At 39.0% G+C, this 17,799-nt stretch overlaps 1 protein-coding gene across 1 annotated transcript; it reads left to right on the forward strand.

The window, feature by feature from the left end:
* Positions 1-475: 475 nt before the first annotated feature.
* Positions 476-5,446, forward strand: IFNG (interferon gamma). Its single transcript, XM_032420714.1, has 4 exons — positions 476-691; positions 1,855-1,923; positions 2,019-2,201; positions 4,908-5,446. Exons 1-4 carry the CDS (start codon positions 578-580, stop codon positions 5,040-5,042), a joined length of 501 nt encoding a protein of 166 aa, XP_032276605.1. The 5' UTR covers positions 476-577; the 3' UTR covers positions 5,043-5,446.
* Positions 5,447-17,799: the final 12,353 nt, after the last annotated feature.

Consider the following 17,799-nt stretch of genomic DNA (forward strand, 5'->3'; position numbering starts at 1 on the left):
TTGCAAGAAAAATTTTAAAAGGCACCCCCTTTTGTAAAGGTTTGAGCTCCCCTAGAATTTCCTTTTTTACTTGCTCCTGACCACAAACAAATAATCAATGTGCTCTGTGGATAACGACTCAACAATTTACAAGGGCAAAGGATGGAAGTACACAAAAGTTTCCAATCCCTGGATGGTGTGAAGTAAAAGTGCTTTCAAAGGATGCCACAAGAATGGCACAGGTGGGCATAATGGGTCTGTCTCATCGTCAAAAGACCCAAGGAGTTGAAAGGAAACTCTAACTACAACACCAAAATGCCACAAAACCATAGTTATTAATACAAACTAGCATCTCCCCCTATCTGTCACCATCTCATCTAAAAAAAACTTGTGAAAATACGTAATCCTGAGGACTTCAACTCAGTATAAATACCAGCAGCAGAAGGAGATGCAGTACATTTTTCTGATTGTCTGTAGATCGGCTATTAGAAAAGAAAGATCAGCTAAGCCCTCTGGACCTGATCAACTTAACCTTAACCTCTGGATCTGATCAACTTAAGCTACTGATTTCAACTACTTCCGGCCTACCTACGAAACAATGAATTTTACAAGCTATATCTTAGCTTTTCAGCTTTGCGTGATTTTGTGTTCTTCTGGCTATTACTGTCAGGCCATGTTTTTTAAAGAAATAGAAAACCTAAAGGAATATTTTGTAAGTATGACCTTTTAATAACACTTGCTGTGGTTGAAATGACTGAATGTTGACTGGGAGTTGTCTCTATGATACGCTGCCATCTCTAGGCCATAGTCATCTTGAGAAGACTTGGTGTTATTTTGACTGTTTACTAGATGCATTTTTTAACTAAATGATCTAGATATTGCTTTTACCCTCTGCTCAACTTGCTATAGAGACTTAGGGGGCTTTTGCTAATCTTCCAAAAGATGGGAATAATATGGGTATAAAGCACAATGGTGTTGATAATTTTGTGGCGAGAATCCATTCAGTTGTCAAGTAGTATGTATATTGAAATAAAGACTAGCTATTAGTTTCTGACTTTAGAGTACTACAGGGGTGACAATAAAAGGTCAAGATTAGCATTAAACACGGTAATCTGAACTGATCAATTAAACAATGTGAAGTCCTTCAAGTTTGGGCTTAAAAAAATTATAGATGTTTCTCCCCAAAAAGTGGTTTTAAAGTTCTACTGCTCTCTATGTTATCTATGAATTACTCTTGAACTCAGTCACTTGTTGAGATTTTGTAGGAGTTATAATCTGGCTTATATTAAAATTTTTGTTTGGTTTTATTATGAGCTCTAAAAAATGTTATTTATGGTTAATTAAAATCATTTTTGCATTTTAAATATTTTATCATTTGTCCCAAATGTAGCTATTATAATTGGAGCTGTTATATTCAAGCATTCACAAGCTTTTTTATTCTCATGTCATCAAAACAATCTCTCTCTCACACACACACATTTGGAATTATCTTTTAAAGCTGATAATACCATATAGGAGTGCACGAGTAGATGTTATGGAGACCAGTACCATAGGGGGGCAGTATTTTATAGTGAGATGATTTTGCTGATTTTTTTACTAGGCTTGAAAATACTTCCTTTTCCTACTACAGTTATTTGGGACAATTGAAGTATCACTGGCCTTGTTGAGTTCATTTATGATATTGCAACTTAAGGGCTATACTAGAAAATAAGAAGCTAAAATGGTGTGATAGTCTTTGGTTAGAGCCAACATAACAGCTTTACTAAATAGGGTTGAAAAGAAAATCAGCGGATATTGTCAGCAATAAAACTTGAAGTACATTTTTAGGGAAATTAATGGACTAATTGTAAACCATTTTTCTTTCTTTTTTTTTAGAATGCAAGTAATCCAGATGTAGCAGATGGTGGGCCTCTTTTCTTAGATATTTTGAAGAACTGGAGAGAGGTAAGCTGAATATTTTCACTTGGCTGATTTTCCTGTTGCTTATTTTCTGGTGCATAAATTCATAGCAACCTTTCTTTGTGCTCTTTTCTTCCAAGGAGAGTGACAAAACAATCATTCAAAGCCAAATAGTCTCCTTCTACTTGAAACTGTTTGAAAACTTTAAAGATAATCAGATCATTCAGAGGAGCATGGATACCATCAAGGAAGACATGCTTGTCAGGTTCTTCAATAGCAGCAACAGTAAGCGGGATGACTTCCTTAAGCTGATTCGAATTCCCGTGAGTTGATCTTAATTCTTTCTTTGGTTTCATTGCAGAGGCTCTTGCAAAATACTGAATTTCCAGAAAGTAGATCAGCTACTGGGTACAGTTGTTAAAACTATGAAATGAACCCATGGCCCAAACTCCTCCTTGGTAATTCCATTTGCGCTTGTGGGTGACTTTGCCAAGTCAGTATGGAAATCATTTAATTTTGTGATTGGGAGGGCAATGCTGGCATTATGTCTGTTGTGCAGAGACAGGTGAATGGACAAATCCAGTGAGGAGGAAGTAGTGAAGGAGCCAAGGGGAGTATTGAGAAGCATTTCTCTCATTGCTCCTTGTTTGTGTGATGGAAATTCTCCTGCTTTGACTGGGAGACGGCAGGTCTTAATGGAAAGAGTGGGGTGTGGGGGTGGGAATGGAGAGGAATTTTGCCTTCCTCCCACCTTGGCCACCAAAGAGCCTTTTGACCTCAGATGAATCACAGGCTTGCCTAGAGCTCCGTTTCCTCATCCTGAAAGGAGGCTTTTGGGTTCACTCTAATTTCTTTGGTATCCTTGGCTCTAAAACTGTACCATGCCATACATAGAAAAAGAGAATGAGATAGCAAAAAACTCTGGTTTTTGAAAAGGCACTAGGCATATTTTCTTGCCAGGCTCTGGTCAACCTCTCATATGGTATAGCCCAAGTAGCAGCAAGAGTGTTTGTTTTTAGAAAAGAAAATAGAATTTATACCTTATGAAGAAATTGTTCTATCAGTTTTTGGATACTTAGCTATCTTAGCTGGAGAAAGCCTTAACTTCTCAAGCCTTAGCTCATGAAACTGCCTTGAATCTTTAAAGTTATGGCTTCCAGAAGCTGAAAGATAACTTTGAAGCGTAAAGATAAATCACATTTTCCAAAATTTTATCTAGGAGACAAAGGCCACTAGATTCCTTTGGGTTTGGCTTTGATGTACAAAATTTGAATGAGAAAGGGCGGGGTCTTATGATGACTTGTCCTCTCAGAATGTGTGGTGGCTGGCTGTCATTCTTCCTGGCCTGCCTCTCACCCCTCTCAGATCAGATAAGTGCTTGTTCTTCAGGATTTTTCTAGTCGCGAGTATGTTAGATGGTACAAAAGTGGTTTGGAAAATTATTAAGAACATTACTATGTTCCACTGATAGTGTTTTCCAATGGTCAGTGGATCCCCTCTGGCCCCAGGCTAGAGACTGAAAAAGCACTTGTTCCTGATCCAGGGTTGCCCCTGGCTTGCCGTTCAGTCCTAGATGAGTCTCTTGGTTTCTTGGTGATACTCGGACCACTGGAAAGTAAAATTTATCACAGCTGGTAGAAACTTTTCCCTATTTTGCTGTAACTGGGCCTTGAAAAAAATCTGTGGGTCCCATCCTTCTGGAAGCTCCAAGCCTCCTGCTTCATGATGGGCGATTTTGAGTGAGCTCTCAACCATTGTCTCCTTCGGCTCAATTGCTAATATTTAAGAATGTTATGCTTTTTAATAATTAGTCCTGAAGCCTAGAATCCCTCTAGTTATTCAGAAGAGTAGCAAGGTGGCTGCAGTGTTTCCAGTATTAGAAAGAAACATAGTGGCAGAGCCAAGATGAAAGTAAATGGTCCCCATTTTATTAACGGTGAATTCACCTAAATGGTCCTGTGGGTTAGAGTGAGGAAATAGTTCAATTTGCTGGGATAGAAAGGTGCAGGGAAATTTGCTGCAATTCCTAATTTTAAAAGTTTATGCCAGTAATTGCTTATTGCCATATGAATATGATTAGTGTTTATTTTTAATCCCATTGTGGAAATGATGAAACTGACCAAATTGGGGGAAAATGAGAAATTACAGTATTCATCTGTCTTAGACTTGGTGTTTACAAAGTACTGAACCTCTATTGGTGGTTGTCAAACTTTGGTGAGTAACAGAATCACCTGGGGAGCTTAGTGACCACACAACTGCCTGGGTTTTCTCTGACTTCACGCATGTGGATCTGAGTTCTTCATTAGGGTCTCCAGGTTATTCTGCTATACACCAAAGGTGAGAACCATTGACCTATAGTAACTCATTTGATACTGAAAGCAAAGACTAATTAAAGTGCAAGATGGGTAGAATTGGTAGGGACCCTAGAGATGATTGAAATAATCTCCTCATTGTTTAGATGAGAAAACAGAGGTTCAGAGAGGTCAAGTGACTGGCTCAAAGTCAGTTATTACACACAGGATTCAAACCCACATTTTTTGGGGCACCTGGGTGGCTCAGTTGGTTAAGCGACTGCCTTCAGCTCAGGTCATGATCCTGGAGTCCCTGGATCGAGTCCCGCATCGGGCTCCCTGCTCAGCAGGGAGTCTGCTTCTCCCTCTCCCGCTCCCCCCTCTTGTGCTCTCTCTCTCTCTCAAATAAATAAATAAAATCTTAAAAAAAAAAAAAAAAAAAAACCCACATTTTTTGTCACTCCACTTCAAGGCTCTTCTCACTATACAATTTTGAGAATTCTATGGCAGTAAATTTGAGGATATACCATGTACCCCATCATATTACAGCATAACTGGCAATTTATTTATAACTTTAGTCTTAATAAGTGAAGAAACCACCATTGTATATTAAGGTAATATACTGCCAGTGAAAACCATTTGTTTTGAAGGAATACTTCCATTTTCATTATATTAATAGCATAATATCCTGATGGCTTGTATGCCTGGAATTAATTTTGCTGCTTTCTTTCCCAATAGGTGAATGATCTGCAGGTCCAGCGCAAAGCGATAAATGAACTCATCAAAGTGATGAATGATCTCTCACCAAGATCTAACCTAAGGAAGCGGAAAAGGAGTCAGAATCTGTTTCGAGGCCGCAGAGCATCGAAATAATGGTCATTCTGCCTGCAATATTTGAATTTTTAAATCTAAATCTATTTATTAATATTTAATATTTTACATTATTTATATGAAGAATATATTTTTAGACTCATCAATCAAAGTATTTATAATAGCAATTTTTATGTAATGAAAATGACTATTAATATATGTCTTATTTATAATTCCTGTATCCTGTGACTATTTCACTCAACTCCTTCCCTTTTTTATTCTGACCAACTAGGCAAGACTGTGATTTCAAGGCTTAATCTCAGGGACCAAGTAGGCAGCCGATTTAAGTAAGACCCTGTGGGGTGTGCATTTATTTCACTTGATACCATGAGCACTTATAAAGGAAATGATGCCATCCAGTCCCTGCCTATTTGGGAACATGTCTGCATTATGGGCCACTGCTCTAATGGCATGTCAGATACCACTTGAATGTGTCAGGTGATACAACTTGTCTCCTGATTAAGAACACAGCATTTCTTCTCATGCCTGGTGCTTCAGAATACCACTGACAACTATGACTGTACCCAAATGGAAAGTAATTAATTTGTTTAGTTTATCAATATTTAATATATATGAATAAAGTATAATTTCATAATGATTCGTGCTGTGTCAGACTTTTTCTAAGTGAGGACTGGGGTACATGAACTAACTACACTCTAATGAGTTAGTAGGAAGAAAGTCATTCTTTAGCTGTGGAAATCTTAGACTTGAATGAAGCCCCAAATATGGTATTTCTCTCCACTGGCAATTTGTTGGCTTCCCCTGCTCCATCTGATAGCTGTTTGAGCTATCTTTCCAAAATATGAATTTAATCATGTTACCAATTTACTTCAGAGATTCTGCCACGGAAAGTGGTCTAAATTGTTTAGCGTGGCACACAAAGATTTATTTCTACCACTTCGTCAACTCCCTATTGCATCCTTTACTTAGGTATACCCCATCTCCTCTGTCTACCTTGGGCAATGCCACTGGGTATGGAATAGGGAGTGTGAGCTCTAAGGGGAGAGGCTTGGATTGGAATCTTGGTCCCACCATTACAGGTAGTATAACTTTTAATGAATTCCAAGCTCCAGTTTCCTCATGTGATAAAGAAGAAGAATTGTGCCTTCCTCATAATATTGTGGTGAAAGTTCATTCTTTCACTCAAGAAATATTTATTGGAGCAACTGCTATGTGCCTGGTGATGTTCTAGGCATTTAAGAAACCATCATGAACAAAACAGACAAAAATCCCTGCCCTTGAAGAATTTAAAATTTAGCCAGGGGGATACAGATAATAAACCAAATACATAAAATATTAGTAAATTGCAAGGCATGTTAGAAGGTGTTAGTTGCTATGCAAAAAAAGTAAAGCAGGATGGGGGAATTGGGAAACTATAAGTAAGGCCAAGTGAGTGGTCTAGAGGTTTAAATGGAATGATTAGAGTTGACTACATTGAAGAGATGACATTTGAGGAAGCATTTGTAAGAGGTAAGGGAGATAGCCATTTGGATTCCAGGCAAGGGAAACATCCTTGCAAAGGCTCTAAAGTGGAGATTTGTCTTGCATGGTAAAAGAAAAGCCAGCAGACCAGTGTATTGGAGCAGAATGAGTCAAGAATAACTCACATTTTTTAGCTGAGCAACTAAAAAAATGAAGCTGCTATCAGCTGAGATGGGGAAACTGGAGTGAGCAGATCTGGGAAGGAAAGTCAGTTCAATTTTGAATAAAAAGTTTAAGGTGTCCATTAGAATCCTAAATGGAGGTGCTGAGGAGGCAACTGGCTAGATTAGTCTGGAGTTGGGTGAGAAGTCTGGACAATTGACATAAATTTGGGAGTTGAGGCACAGAGAGGGTATTTAAAGACCTAATACCATGTGAACTCATGAAGGTCATGAGTTTATAGAGTGAAGAGGAGTGCAAGGATTGAGTCTCCAGGCATGCCATCAGTAAGAGACTAAGGAGAGCCCAGTGAGGGAGACTGAAAAGAAATGGCCAGTGAAATAAGAGGACAACTGAGAAAGTGAGACATCCTGAAAGCCAAGTGAAGAAAGTGTTTCAGGAATAAACTTTGTCAAGTGCAGATAGGTCCAGTCAGATGAGGACTGAGAACTGGCTCCTGGATTCAGCAACACAGAGACCATTGTTGATCTTGGACAAGAGCAATTTTGATGTAGGTGAGGTTGAAAGCCTGGTTGCAAGGGAATTAAGAGAGACATTAGAGACGACAAACATGAATAACTCTTCTTAGAAGTTTTGCTGCAAAGGAGAGCAAAGGAAAGGGTAGCTGTCAAGATAAGAGCGATCAAAAGAAGTTTTAAATTTTTTGGTTGTTGCTTTTGATGGGAGAATAAACTGCTTATTTATGCATTGATGGAAATGATTTAACTAAGGAAAAAATAATAGATGATGTAGGACAGAGAGGGGAGACCTGCAGAGTGGTTCCATGACTAAGTAAGAGAGGTAACTGAGGACACAGGAGGAACTGGCTTTAGGCAGGTGAATAGAAAGCTTATTGTTATTAATAGGTGAGAAGGTAGATTATGTGGATTCTGATTTTGACAGGTGGCTAAATGTAATGGTGAGAAGTTTTGGAAATTTTAGCTAGTTGTTTAAAGTTTTCTCAGTGAAAGAGGTGACTGAAGTTTACAGAGGAAGTATTGGAGGCTTGGGAAGAGCAGACAAATCAAGGGAGTGCAATGTGGATTGCCAGGCAGGTTTAAGGACCCGCTTGAGGTCCACATTTCATGAAGTTAAGGGACATCAGTCGGTGTAACTGAGTGTTTTTCTCCATCTATATAGAGCTGTGAGTGAAGATATAGAGTAGGCAGAGAGTTACATTTAGCAGACTTAATTTGGCCAAGGAAGTAGGACAGAAGAAGAGAAGACAAGGAGGTCATGGGGATAGTAAATTGGTGATAAACTCTGAGCTGGTTCAAGAGGGGAAGGAATATATCCAGTTGCTGAAGGAGGGTGAGGAAATGATTAGAAGGAAAGGATATCTGCCCCACCTCCAGGCCTGAAAGATAAGAGAGAGAAAACCAGCCATCGTTGAAGGGGATGAAGGGGAAGCAGTGTCCTTAGGGGAAAATAGGTTTATCTTTTGAGTATGAGGAAGTTGAGGAGTGATGGATTTAGTTGGTGCTGGACTGTGAATTCCAGAAGACCCAGTGAGTAGGGGTAGGAGGGGAAGTCATAAAAGGGGAGGTACATAAGGATGTGTTGTGAGTCTTGGACTTCGAGTCTTGGACTTCTTATGATCACTGACATAAACAAAGATAATGGATATAATGAGATTAGTTTTGCTGGCTTTGGTGGCAAGGTTGTGAGTGTCAAGGACAGAAAGGGGTAGGTGCCTGGGTCTTCCTTCTTAACTATTTCACTTAACCCTTTCACAACAGTAGGAAATAGTGATGAGTTAAGTGAAATAGTTGGTTTAAAGGAGTCAGTTTAGTCCTTGACAATAATCAGTGGTCGTTATTTTGATTATTGGGTAGCCAAGTAACAGTGGGTGAGACCTGATTCCAAAACTTTCAATCTTGATGAGGCAAGATTGGAAAAGAAAATAGGCTGCTCTTGGCACAGCTGCAACTGATAATGAACTGTTGTTGGTGTCTCCACTCATTAGTACTTAAGATTGATTGATGCAAATTTATGGTATCTACAGATGGAGGACTACTGTGAGATTATCTTGTTTGGACCAAAGAAGCAGACCAGACCTCTTTGGAAAGGGAGAAGTTCCAACTGTCCATTGTCTTGAGAAGTGATTAATCATGAAATGGGAAATGAAGCCCCAGGAGGTGGGCCTTGGTTTAGGGCTACATAAACCATCCCCCTCTCTGAAGTTGGTGTTAGTTTGGTGCGGCTTTGAGACATGGAGTGATATAGACCGTATTAGGCGATATGATGGAGGCTGGCAATGAGACAGAGAGAAGACTCTGTAAGAGAACTTGAGTGGGCCTATGCAGTAGTTATAAACTATTCTCTCTATTGTATGTTTCCTCCATTATGTGCATACCTAGTCTAAGAAGTACTACGGGGCTTGGAGAAAGGATAGCCTGTGCTTTAGACTAAGGGACTTGGGGACCGCACTGATTCCTGGTTCAATGCCTGTAGGGGCAGTCATCTCCTTTGGCTCATGGGCAGCAGGGGCAGCAGCCTAGGCCTGGAATAGGAGAACCCACTTGTATAAAGTCCCACCGTTAGTGACTCCCCAAGATAGCTGGTACACCTTTACTGGCAGGGTGCTTTTGACAATTAGGCAATTGGTAGGAAGCATTAAGAATCAATGAAGTTGCAAATGGCAAGATCTCATTCCTTTTGATGGCTGCATAATATTCCATTGTATATATATACCACATCTTCTTTATCCATTCATCTGTCGATGGACATCTTGGCTCTTTCCACAGTTTGGCTATTGTGGACATTGCTGCGTGGATGGAACTGGCGGGTGTTACGCTGAGTGAAATAAGTCAATCAGAGAAAGACATGTATCATATGACCTCACTGATATGAGGAATTCTTAATCTCAGGAAACAAACTGAGGGTTGCTGGAGTGGGGGGTGGGGTGGGAGGGATGGGTGACTGGGTGATAGACATTGGGGAGGGTATGTGCTATGGTGAGTGCTGTGAATTGTGCAAGACTGTTGAATCACAGATCTGTACCTCTGAAACAAATAATGCAATATATGTTAAGAAAAAAAAATAGTAGGAGGGGAAGAATGAAGGGGGGAAATCGGAGGGGGGGAGACGAATCTTGAGAGACAATGGACTCTGAAAAACAAACTGAGGGTTCTAGAGGGGAGGGGGTGAGAGGATGGGTTAGCCTGGTGATGAGTATTAAAGAGAGCAGGTTCTGCATGGGGCACTGGGTGTTATGCACAAACAATGAATCATGGAACACTACATCAAAAACTAATGATGTAATGTATGGTGATTAACATAACAATTAAAAATGTAAAAAAAAAAGAATCAATGAAGTTTCCTCTTCTTTTTCTTCCTCTTCTCCTCACTTTTCCTGCCCCTTCCCATCTTGAACAATATAATCCTAAAGCAATTAGGTGCATCAGAGTAAAGTAGGCATCCGCAGTTGTCTACTATGGGAAGTCAAATTCTAAGCAAGATGAGAAGGGTGTACATGTAGGGAAAAAATCTGTTTGGAAGATATTAGAGACCAGAAGAATATGGGGAATGTTCAAGAAGGGATGAGAAGTATATTAGTTCTGTTACTGTCGTGATAAATGATTATAAACTTAGTTGCTTAAAATAACACTCATTTGTTATCATCATTTTGGATTGCTTAGCTAGTGGCCCCCTCTTCCTTCTTCAAAGCCAGCAGCTTAGCATCTTCTAATCTTTCTCTCTCATTCTGACACTCCTACCTTCCTCTTTTAAGGGCCCTTGTGATGACATTTGGACCACTTAGATTATTCAGGATAATGTCTCCATCTCAAGATTTTTACTTAATCATATCTGAAAATTTCCTTTTGCTATGTAAAGTAACATTCAAGAATTCCAGGAATTAGGATATAGACATCTTTGTGTGTGTGTTGGGGGGGCGGTAATTATTCAGCCTACCAAGGGAGGCAACATGAATTACAGCACGGTGAACATCATTAATAATGGGATAAATGAAAGGTGTTGCTACATGATAGGATGAAATGAAATGAACACAGCTTATCTTCTGTGGTATCTCTGTGAAAGATGCATAACCTATTCTAATCATGAGAAAACATTATACAAACACAAATTGAGGAATATTCTACAGAATAACTGGTCTGCAGTCTTCAAAGTATCAAGGTTATGTAAGTTAAGGAAATACTGAGGACTGAGAAACAGTTTTATACTGAAAGGGATTATAGAGATATGACAGTTATATGCAATGCACATTCTAGACTGGATCACTTAGCTATAAAAAGCATTTTTAGAACAACTTGTGAAGACTGAATGGGGTCTGAAGATGAAACGGTAGTAATACATCATTTTAAGCTTCCTGGTTTGCATGGTTGCATCATGGTTAGGTAGGAAATGTCTTTGTGTGGGAAATGCACACTAAAGTATTCAGGGGTGATAGGCCATCAAGTCAGGAACTTACTCTGACACGATTTAGGGAACAAAAAGCTTTTCTAACTCTTCCGTAAGTTGGTGATTGTTTCAAAATAAAAAAATGTGAAAAAGCCACTGTGAGATTATTTCAGAGTCACAAGCTGGTGAGTCCTAAAATTCTTGACTTATTTTGTTCCAATCACACTAGATAACTTAGAATTCCCATATATACATGTGACAAATTGAATTTTCCAAAGATGACCACATCTATATATTTACTCTATTCCCATGCTATTCTTACAAGGGGACTGACATTTTTCCCACTGAGAGGTGAGGTATATGTCCCTCCCCTAAATGCTGGGGCATGAGCTTGTGACTTCCTCTACTAGTGGAGTGTATGTAAGTGATGTTTTGTGACTTCCAAGTCTAGGATGCAGCTTTTCCCTGGCTTCTCCCCACCACCCCCTCTACCTCCCCCCCCACCCCCCACCACCACCTTTCAAGACATTTGCCCTTGGAACCCACTATCATGTTGAGAAATTCAGGCTGCATGGGGAAGCCACGTGAAGATGTTCTAGCCATCAGTCCCAGGAGGCTTCCAGCCAACACCAATATCAATCACCAGACATGTGTGTGAATAAGCCTTCAAATGACTCCAGCTCTAAACATTTGAATATTCTAGCTGAGTCCTCACACACCAAGCTGCTTGTGATTAAAAAAAAAAAAAATCATGGCAGACTTCCAGTTTCAGTTCTGACATGTGAAGAGCTCGGAAGTTGTTACTCCAGTCCTTAGAATAAGAAAAAGCTGGGAAAATTGAAAATTGATGACTTTTCTTGGTCCCATCAGAGAACTGAGTTTGCAGGACAAATTGCCACCACAAAATCTGGAGGGACAGGCAAATTCAGAGAGCCACAGCCAATATCTGCTTATAGGAAGCAGAAAACACTGGAACCAAATGTGTCCAGAAACAATGGCCTTCTCTCCAGGGGAAAAGATCTCAGAATCTTCTAAGAGAGCCATGGAGGATGCTCCTCCAACTCCAGCCTCCTCCGGTCTTCCTGTCTCACCTAAAGCTATATAAGAAGAAACACGTGTGAGGATCACAGCCCTAAGACACAGACCTGCTAAAACACTGAGATTTAATGGGAAGATCATAGAACACCCTCCCATTCCTCCATACCTCACTCATACTACTAGGGCTCTGGCATAATATTAATGGATTACAATTAAAGCGCTTGCATAACACGGACTCACTCTGAGGAATGGTACTTAGGGAAACACAGACATAAAGAAAGGAGACAAAAGCCACTAGAGGCATTTGAAGCCTTTGGCATGCTAAGAGGTAAGAAAAAAAATACAAGCTGAAGAGATAAAGCAAGCATCAGAACCAGACTCAGATATGAGATATGACACAGGTGTTGAAATTATCAGGCAGGAAATTTAAAACAACTACAATTAATATGTTAAGAACTCTAGTGGATGAAGTAGACTGTATGCAAGAACAGATTGGTAATGTCAGCAGAGAAATGAAAATTCTAAGAAAGAATTAAAAGGAAATGCTATAAATAAAAAGCACAGAAACAGAAATGAAGAAAGCCTTTGATGGGCTCATTAGTAGATTCAACGTAGCCAAAGAAAGATTCAGTGAGCTTGGAGATGAGTAAATAGAAATTTCTCAACCCGAAATGCAAAGAGAAAAAATAATGGGAAAAAAGTCATTCCAGAATGAAACATCCAAGAACTGGGGGGACAATTTCAAAAGATGTGACAAAATTACAGATCCTCAAGAACAGGAAGCAAATTCTCATAAAACTATATGTAGGAATATCATAACTAAACTGCAGAAAAATAAAGATTAATAGAAAATCTTTTTTTTTTTTTTTTTGAAAGAAAGAGCATGTGAGTGGGGGGGTCGGGCCAAGGGAGAGAGAGAGAATCTCAAGCAGGCTCCACACCCTGGGTGGTATGGAGCCTGACACAGGGCTTTATCTCATGACCCTGAGATCATGATGTGAGCCAAAACCAAGAGTTGGACACTTAACTGACTGAGTCACCCATGCGCCCTGACAAATAGAAAATCTTGAAAGAGGCAAAGGAAAATAGAAACTCCTTACCTAGGGAAGAACAAAGATAAGAACTACACAGACTTCTCATCAGAAACCATGTGTATTAGTTTTCTATTGCTGCTGTAACAAATTATCACAAATTAAATTGCTTAAAACAACACAAATTTATCATTTTATAGTTCTGGGGACCAGAAGTCAGAAGTCGGTCACAAAGAGCTAACATCAAGGTGTTAGCAGGGCTGTGTTTTTTCTGGAAGCTCTAGGAGAAAATCTATTTCTTTGCTGTTTTTGACATTCTAGAGGCTGCCTGCATTGGTTGGCTCATGGCCCCTTTCCTTCATCTTCACAGCTAGAAACATAAGGCTGAGGCCATCCCTCTAGTTTTGTTTCTCCTGCATCCCTTTTCTACTTATAAGAACCCTTGTGACTAAAATGGGCCACCCAATGATCCAAGGTAGTTTCTCCATCTTAAGGTCAGGTGATTACCTTAGTTCCATCTGCAACCATAATTCTTATCTTCCATTGAATCTAACAAATTCACAGAAGAAAACAAAAGGTATACAGATGAGAAAAAAAGAAATAAAACTTCACAGATGACATAATCGTCTATGCAGAAAATCCCAATGAACAATTCAAATTTGAAGAGCACAGAAATAGACCCTCACAAATATAGTCAACTGATCTTTGACAATAGAGTAAAAGCACCTTAAATGGAGAAAGGATAGTCTTGAACAGTTGGTGCTGGAACAACTGAACGTCCATATGCAAAAACAAAAATTATCCTAGACAAAAACCATGGCATTGATACCCATAAAAATGAAAAAATTAAAGAAATTTTGGATCCAATATCAAAGACTTGTTATTTTTTCTATCCCTTGCATTTGCTGTTGTCTATTAATTTATAAGACTCTGGGATATTAGAAGACTTACATTTGTGCATTCTTTGGTGTTCCTTTGGAGGGAGATAGGTGCCTGACTGATGCTGATAAGATGTGTCATCTGGACTGATGCCAACTTGGCAGCCAATTCCTGAGGGACAAGACTGTCATTTCTACCTTGTTTGAAATGACAATATGTAATATGGTCCATTAAAACTAGCAAAAGGAAAAATGGATTATAAACTCTTGTTTATGAGAAAGGAGAAATAAACAGTTAAGTTGGAAATAACATGGAATCATGACCTTTTTTTAAAGAGTCATTCCCTGAGGTCATTCTGTTCTACCTCGATTGTTCATGTAAAAACAATTCATCAGGCACCTCTAGTACCTAAGATTTTGGTCTTCTTCATTAAAAAACAAGGGCTCCTTGAAGAGATATTGATACCATATTTGGAATGGAAAAATTCAAGTTGAGCTCAGGATATTTTGTAGCCTGTTGTTTGTTGCTTAACATTTTGTTGATATTCCTATCATTTTTGTAACAACTATGCAAGTTGACTTTATGCTGACTTATTTATTATGTACTTGGTATATGCTAGGTTCTGCACTATACCCTTTATTGTTACTGTGAACTCTTGACTCCTCTAAAAAAAAAAGCCCCTGTTGACTAACCAAAGCTAAGTTTATTAAACCTTCTGCATAATGGAAAGAAATCTTGAAAAAGTCTTACTAATGTTGCAGAAAAGGAAGGTCAATGATAGATATTAATAGGGCTTAGGGAGTATGGGTTCAAGTGGTTTGAGAAGACAATGAAAGGGGATTGAGTTTGGGGAATTTTGTATTATAGTAGTTTAGGTCTAGTAGAAATAATGAGGCAAGTTTCCATCAAATAACAAAAATTTACCTGAGTAAATTTTATTTTATTTTATTTTATTTTATTTATTTATTTTTTAAAGATTTTATTTATTTATTTGACAGAGAGAGACACAGCGAGAGAGGGAACACAAGCAGGGGGAGTGGGAGAGGGAGAAGCAGACTTCCTGCCAAGCAGGGAGCCCGATGTGGGACTCGATCCCAGGACCCTGGGATCATGACCTGAGCCGAAGGCAGACGCTTAACAACTGAGCCACCCAGGCACCCTACCCGAGTAAATTTTAAAGATCTAATTGGCTTTATTAATCAATTCATGAATTGGGCAGCACCCAATCTAGCAAGTAGAGGGGAGCTCCAAAGGGCTATAGAAAGGTTTTTAAAGGCAAGATAAGGAAGTCACAAATAGAGAAAAAGGATTATTTCAGGTGAGATCACTTCTGTTTGGAGAGAAAAGGGTCTTAGTAGGTAGATTATTTTATCTTCCTTTGGGAGATGAAGAGGACCCATGTGACAGATTACCTTATTGGTGCTGACCAGATAACTCCTGACTGACTACTGAAGACTACATTTTTAGGGGGTTGAAACTGTAGTTAGTTTTGGTATTAAGTCTCAGTTTACTGACTTGAGGCCTTAGCCTAAGTGATGCCATTTTGAGCCTGTGGTTTTCTTTCGTAGTTCTTGGAGGAAGTCTTGATATGTAAGCAGTTATTTGATTATCTGTTTACTCAGGTGAGCAATCTTTTTTCCTGAGAAGAAGGTTGTTTGTCCTAAATTGATTTTCGATAATTTCCTGAAGAAAACAATGAAATTATTTACTGGTTTATAGCCTTATTTTCCTGGGAAAGAATTTCCTAGAACAAACAGTTAAATCACCTGACCCAGGTGGTTTCAGTCTCATTCCTGCTGGTTAAGCTATGTGGATTCAGGCAGTCTCAGTTCTCACTATGACATAGATGTCATGGATGTCCTATGACCTCTGACTCTTGTATCGATGTGTGGGGCTATTTTTGACATCTTCTAACCCAGACCTAGAGCTTAGCTCCTCAAACTAACACACTTGCCCAAATGCATTGATACTCATTAATTCAGGATGCATTCTAAAGGTTTCATAAGGCACTAAAAGCAGAACAACTATCACATATTCAGAAGATTTCTGTTTTCTAGTTTTTCCTTAACTGTACTATCACAGGGGATAGGGATTTCTTTTCTCCACACAGAACCCAGTTTTTTTCCCACTAGCATTTCCTTGGAGGAGTTTTCAGTTCCTCACTCTTTTATTTTAGAGAGTTGTTTTTCCTCTTTCTAAAAGTTTGACTGGAATGGAATCCATTCCCTGGGGCTTAGCTTCCAGTCTAAGGTTTATCAATCATTTCCAACAAAATCAGACTTCCCCATAAAAAAGTCATTGTACCAACTATTAAAAAGAATATGGTTTTCCTTTTCAGTTTTACTATCTTCTTTTATTTTTAATGATAATTTTATATGCTAGACGTCTTCAATAATTACTCTGAATGGATAGGTGATTGAAAGAATTGAATAGAACTGAGGTAATCTTGGCTTATCTGGAATGTAATTGGCATCTGAGAGCTTGTAAGGATGGAAAAATATCTTTTTTCTTTACCCTTCTAAATTGTTGACTCCTTGTTCCTCTTGTGACAGAAGGTAGATTAACAAGAGAAAAGCATATTGTTCTGGTTCTAGATGGTAAGGTAGGAATAACTTGAACTCATGCGGTCCACAGAATACACCAAATTACACCTATTAACAGAACAATTCTTCCCGAAGAAGAACTAAGTGCTGACTGAACAGCCACTGAACAACCAAAGATAGAACAGCAAGAGAACCGGAAACATGGTACTGAAGGGAATGGCCAGCAGTGGGGGGTGTGTGGAGGGATAGTACTGAGGGACTGGGAGCAGATCTCTCAGTCCTTGGGCACAGAAAAAAAGCTAAGGTTTAAAAGAGCAACTAACTTAGAAAAGAGACAACCTTTGAACTCTGTTAAGTGTTGGAGGAGCTATGGGAAAGCTCTCCTGGTCAGAGGGACTAGAGAATGATACGGTTTCTGTTCTCACTCCACCTTAAAAGCCTAGACCAGAGCAGAGTCTGGATAATGTAACAGGTGGGTCCAGTAGTCTCAGTGAGCTTGTGACTTCGGCCATCTGGGGGTCCTCAAGCCCACACCAGCTCTAGTTATGCTGAAGTTCACCAATACAAAACTGACAAATCCTTAACCAGACTCATCAAGAAAAAAAGAGAAAGGACCCAAATAATTAAAATCAGAAATAAGAGAAGAGCAGTAACAACGGACACCACAGAAGTACAAAGGTTTGTAAGAGGCTACTATGAACAATTATGTGCCGACAAACCAGACAACCTAGAAGAAATGAATAAAATCCTAGAAACATAATCTTCCAAAACTGAATCAGGAAGAAATAGAAAATCTGAACAAATTCGTTACAAGTAATGAAATTGAATTGGTAATAAAAAAAAAAAAATACCCCACAATAAATGTCCAGGAAAAGATGGATTCTCAGGTGAATTCCACCAGACATAGAAGAGTTAAAACCATCAACAAAAAGACAACCCACTGAATGGGAGAAGATATTTGCAAATGACATATCTGATAAAGGGTTAGTATCCAAATATATAAAGATCTTACACAACTCAATACCCCAAAACCAAATAATCCAATTAAAAAATGGGCAGAAGACATGAACAGACATTTCTCCAAAAAGACACAAAGATGGCCAACACATGAAAAGATGCTCAATATCACTTTTCATCAAGAAAATGCAAGTCATTAACTACGATGAGGTATCATCTCACGCTTGAGAGAATGGCTAAGATCAAAAACACAAGAAACAACAAGTGTTGGCACAGATATGGGGAAAAAGGAATCCTTGTGCACTCTTG

Source organism: Phoca vitulina, unplaced genomic scaffold (assembly GCF_004348235.1).
Source record: "Phoca vitulina isolate PV1807 unplaced genomic scaffold, GSC_HSeal_1.0 scaffold23, whole genome shotgun sequence".
NCBI classification, from domain to species: domain Eukaryota; kingdom Metazoa; phylum Chordata; class Mammalia; order Carnivora; family Phocidae; genus Phoca; species Phoca vitulina.

Coding starts and splice junctions, on each gene's coding strand:
- IFNG (XM_032420714.1), top strand. CDS start 578: ATGAATTTTACAAGCTATATCTTAGCTTTTCAGCTTTGCGTGATTTTG. Junction 692..1,854: donor AAAACCTAAAGGAATATTTT/GTAAGTATGACC, acceptor CTTTTTTTTTAG/AATGCAAGTAATCCAGATGT. Junction 2,202..4,907: donor TTAAGCTGATTCGAATTCCC/GTGAGTTGATCT, acceptor CTTTCCCAATAG/GTGAATGATCTGCAGGTCCA.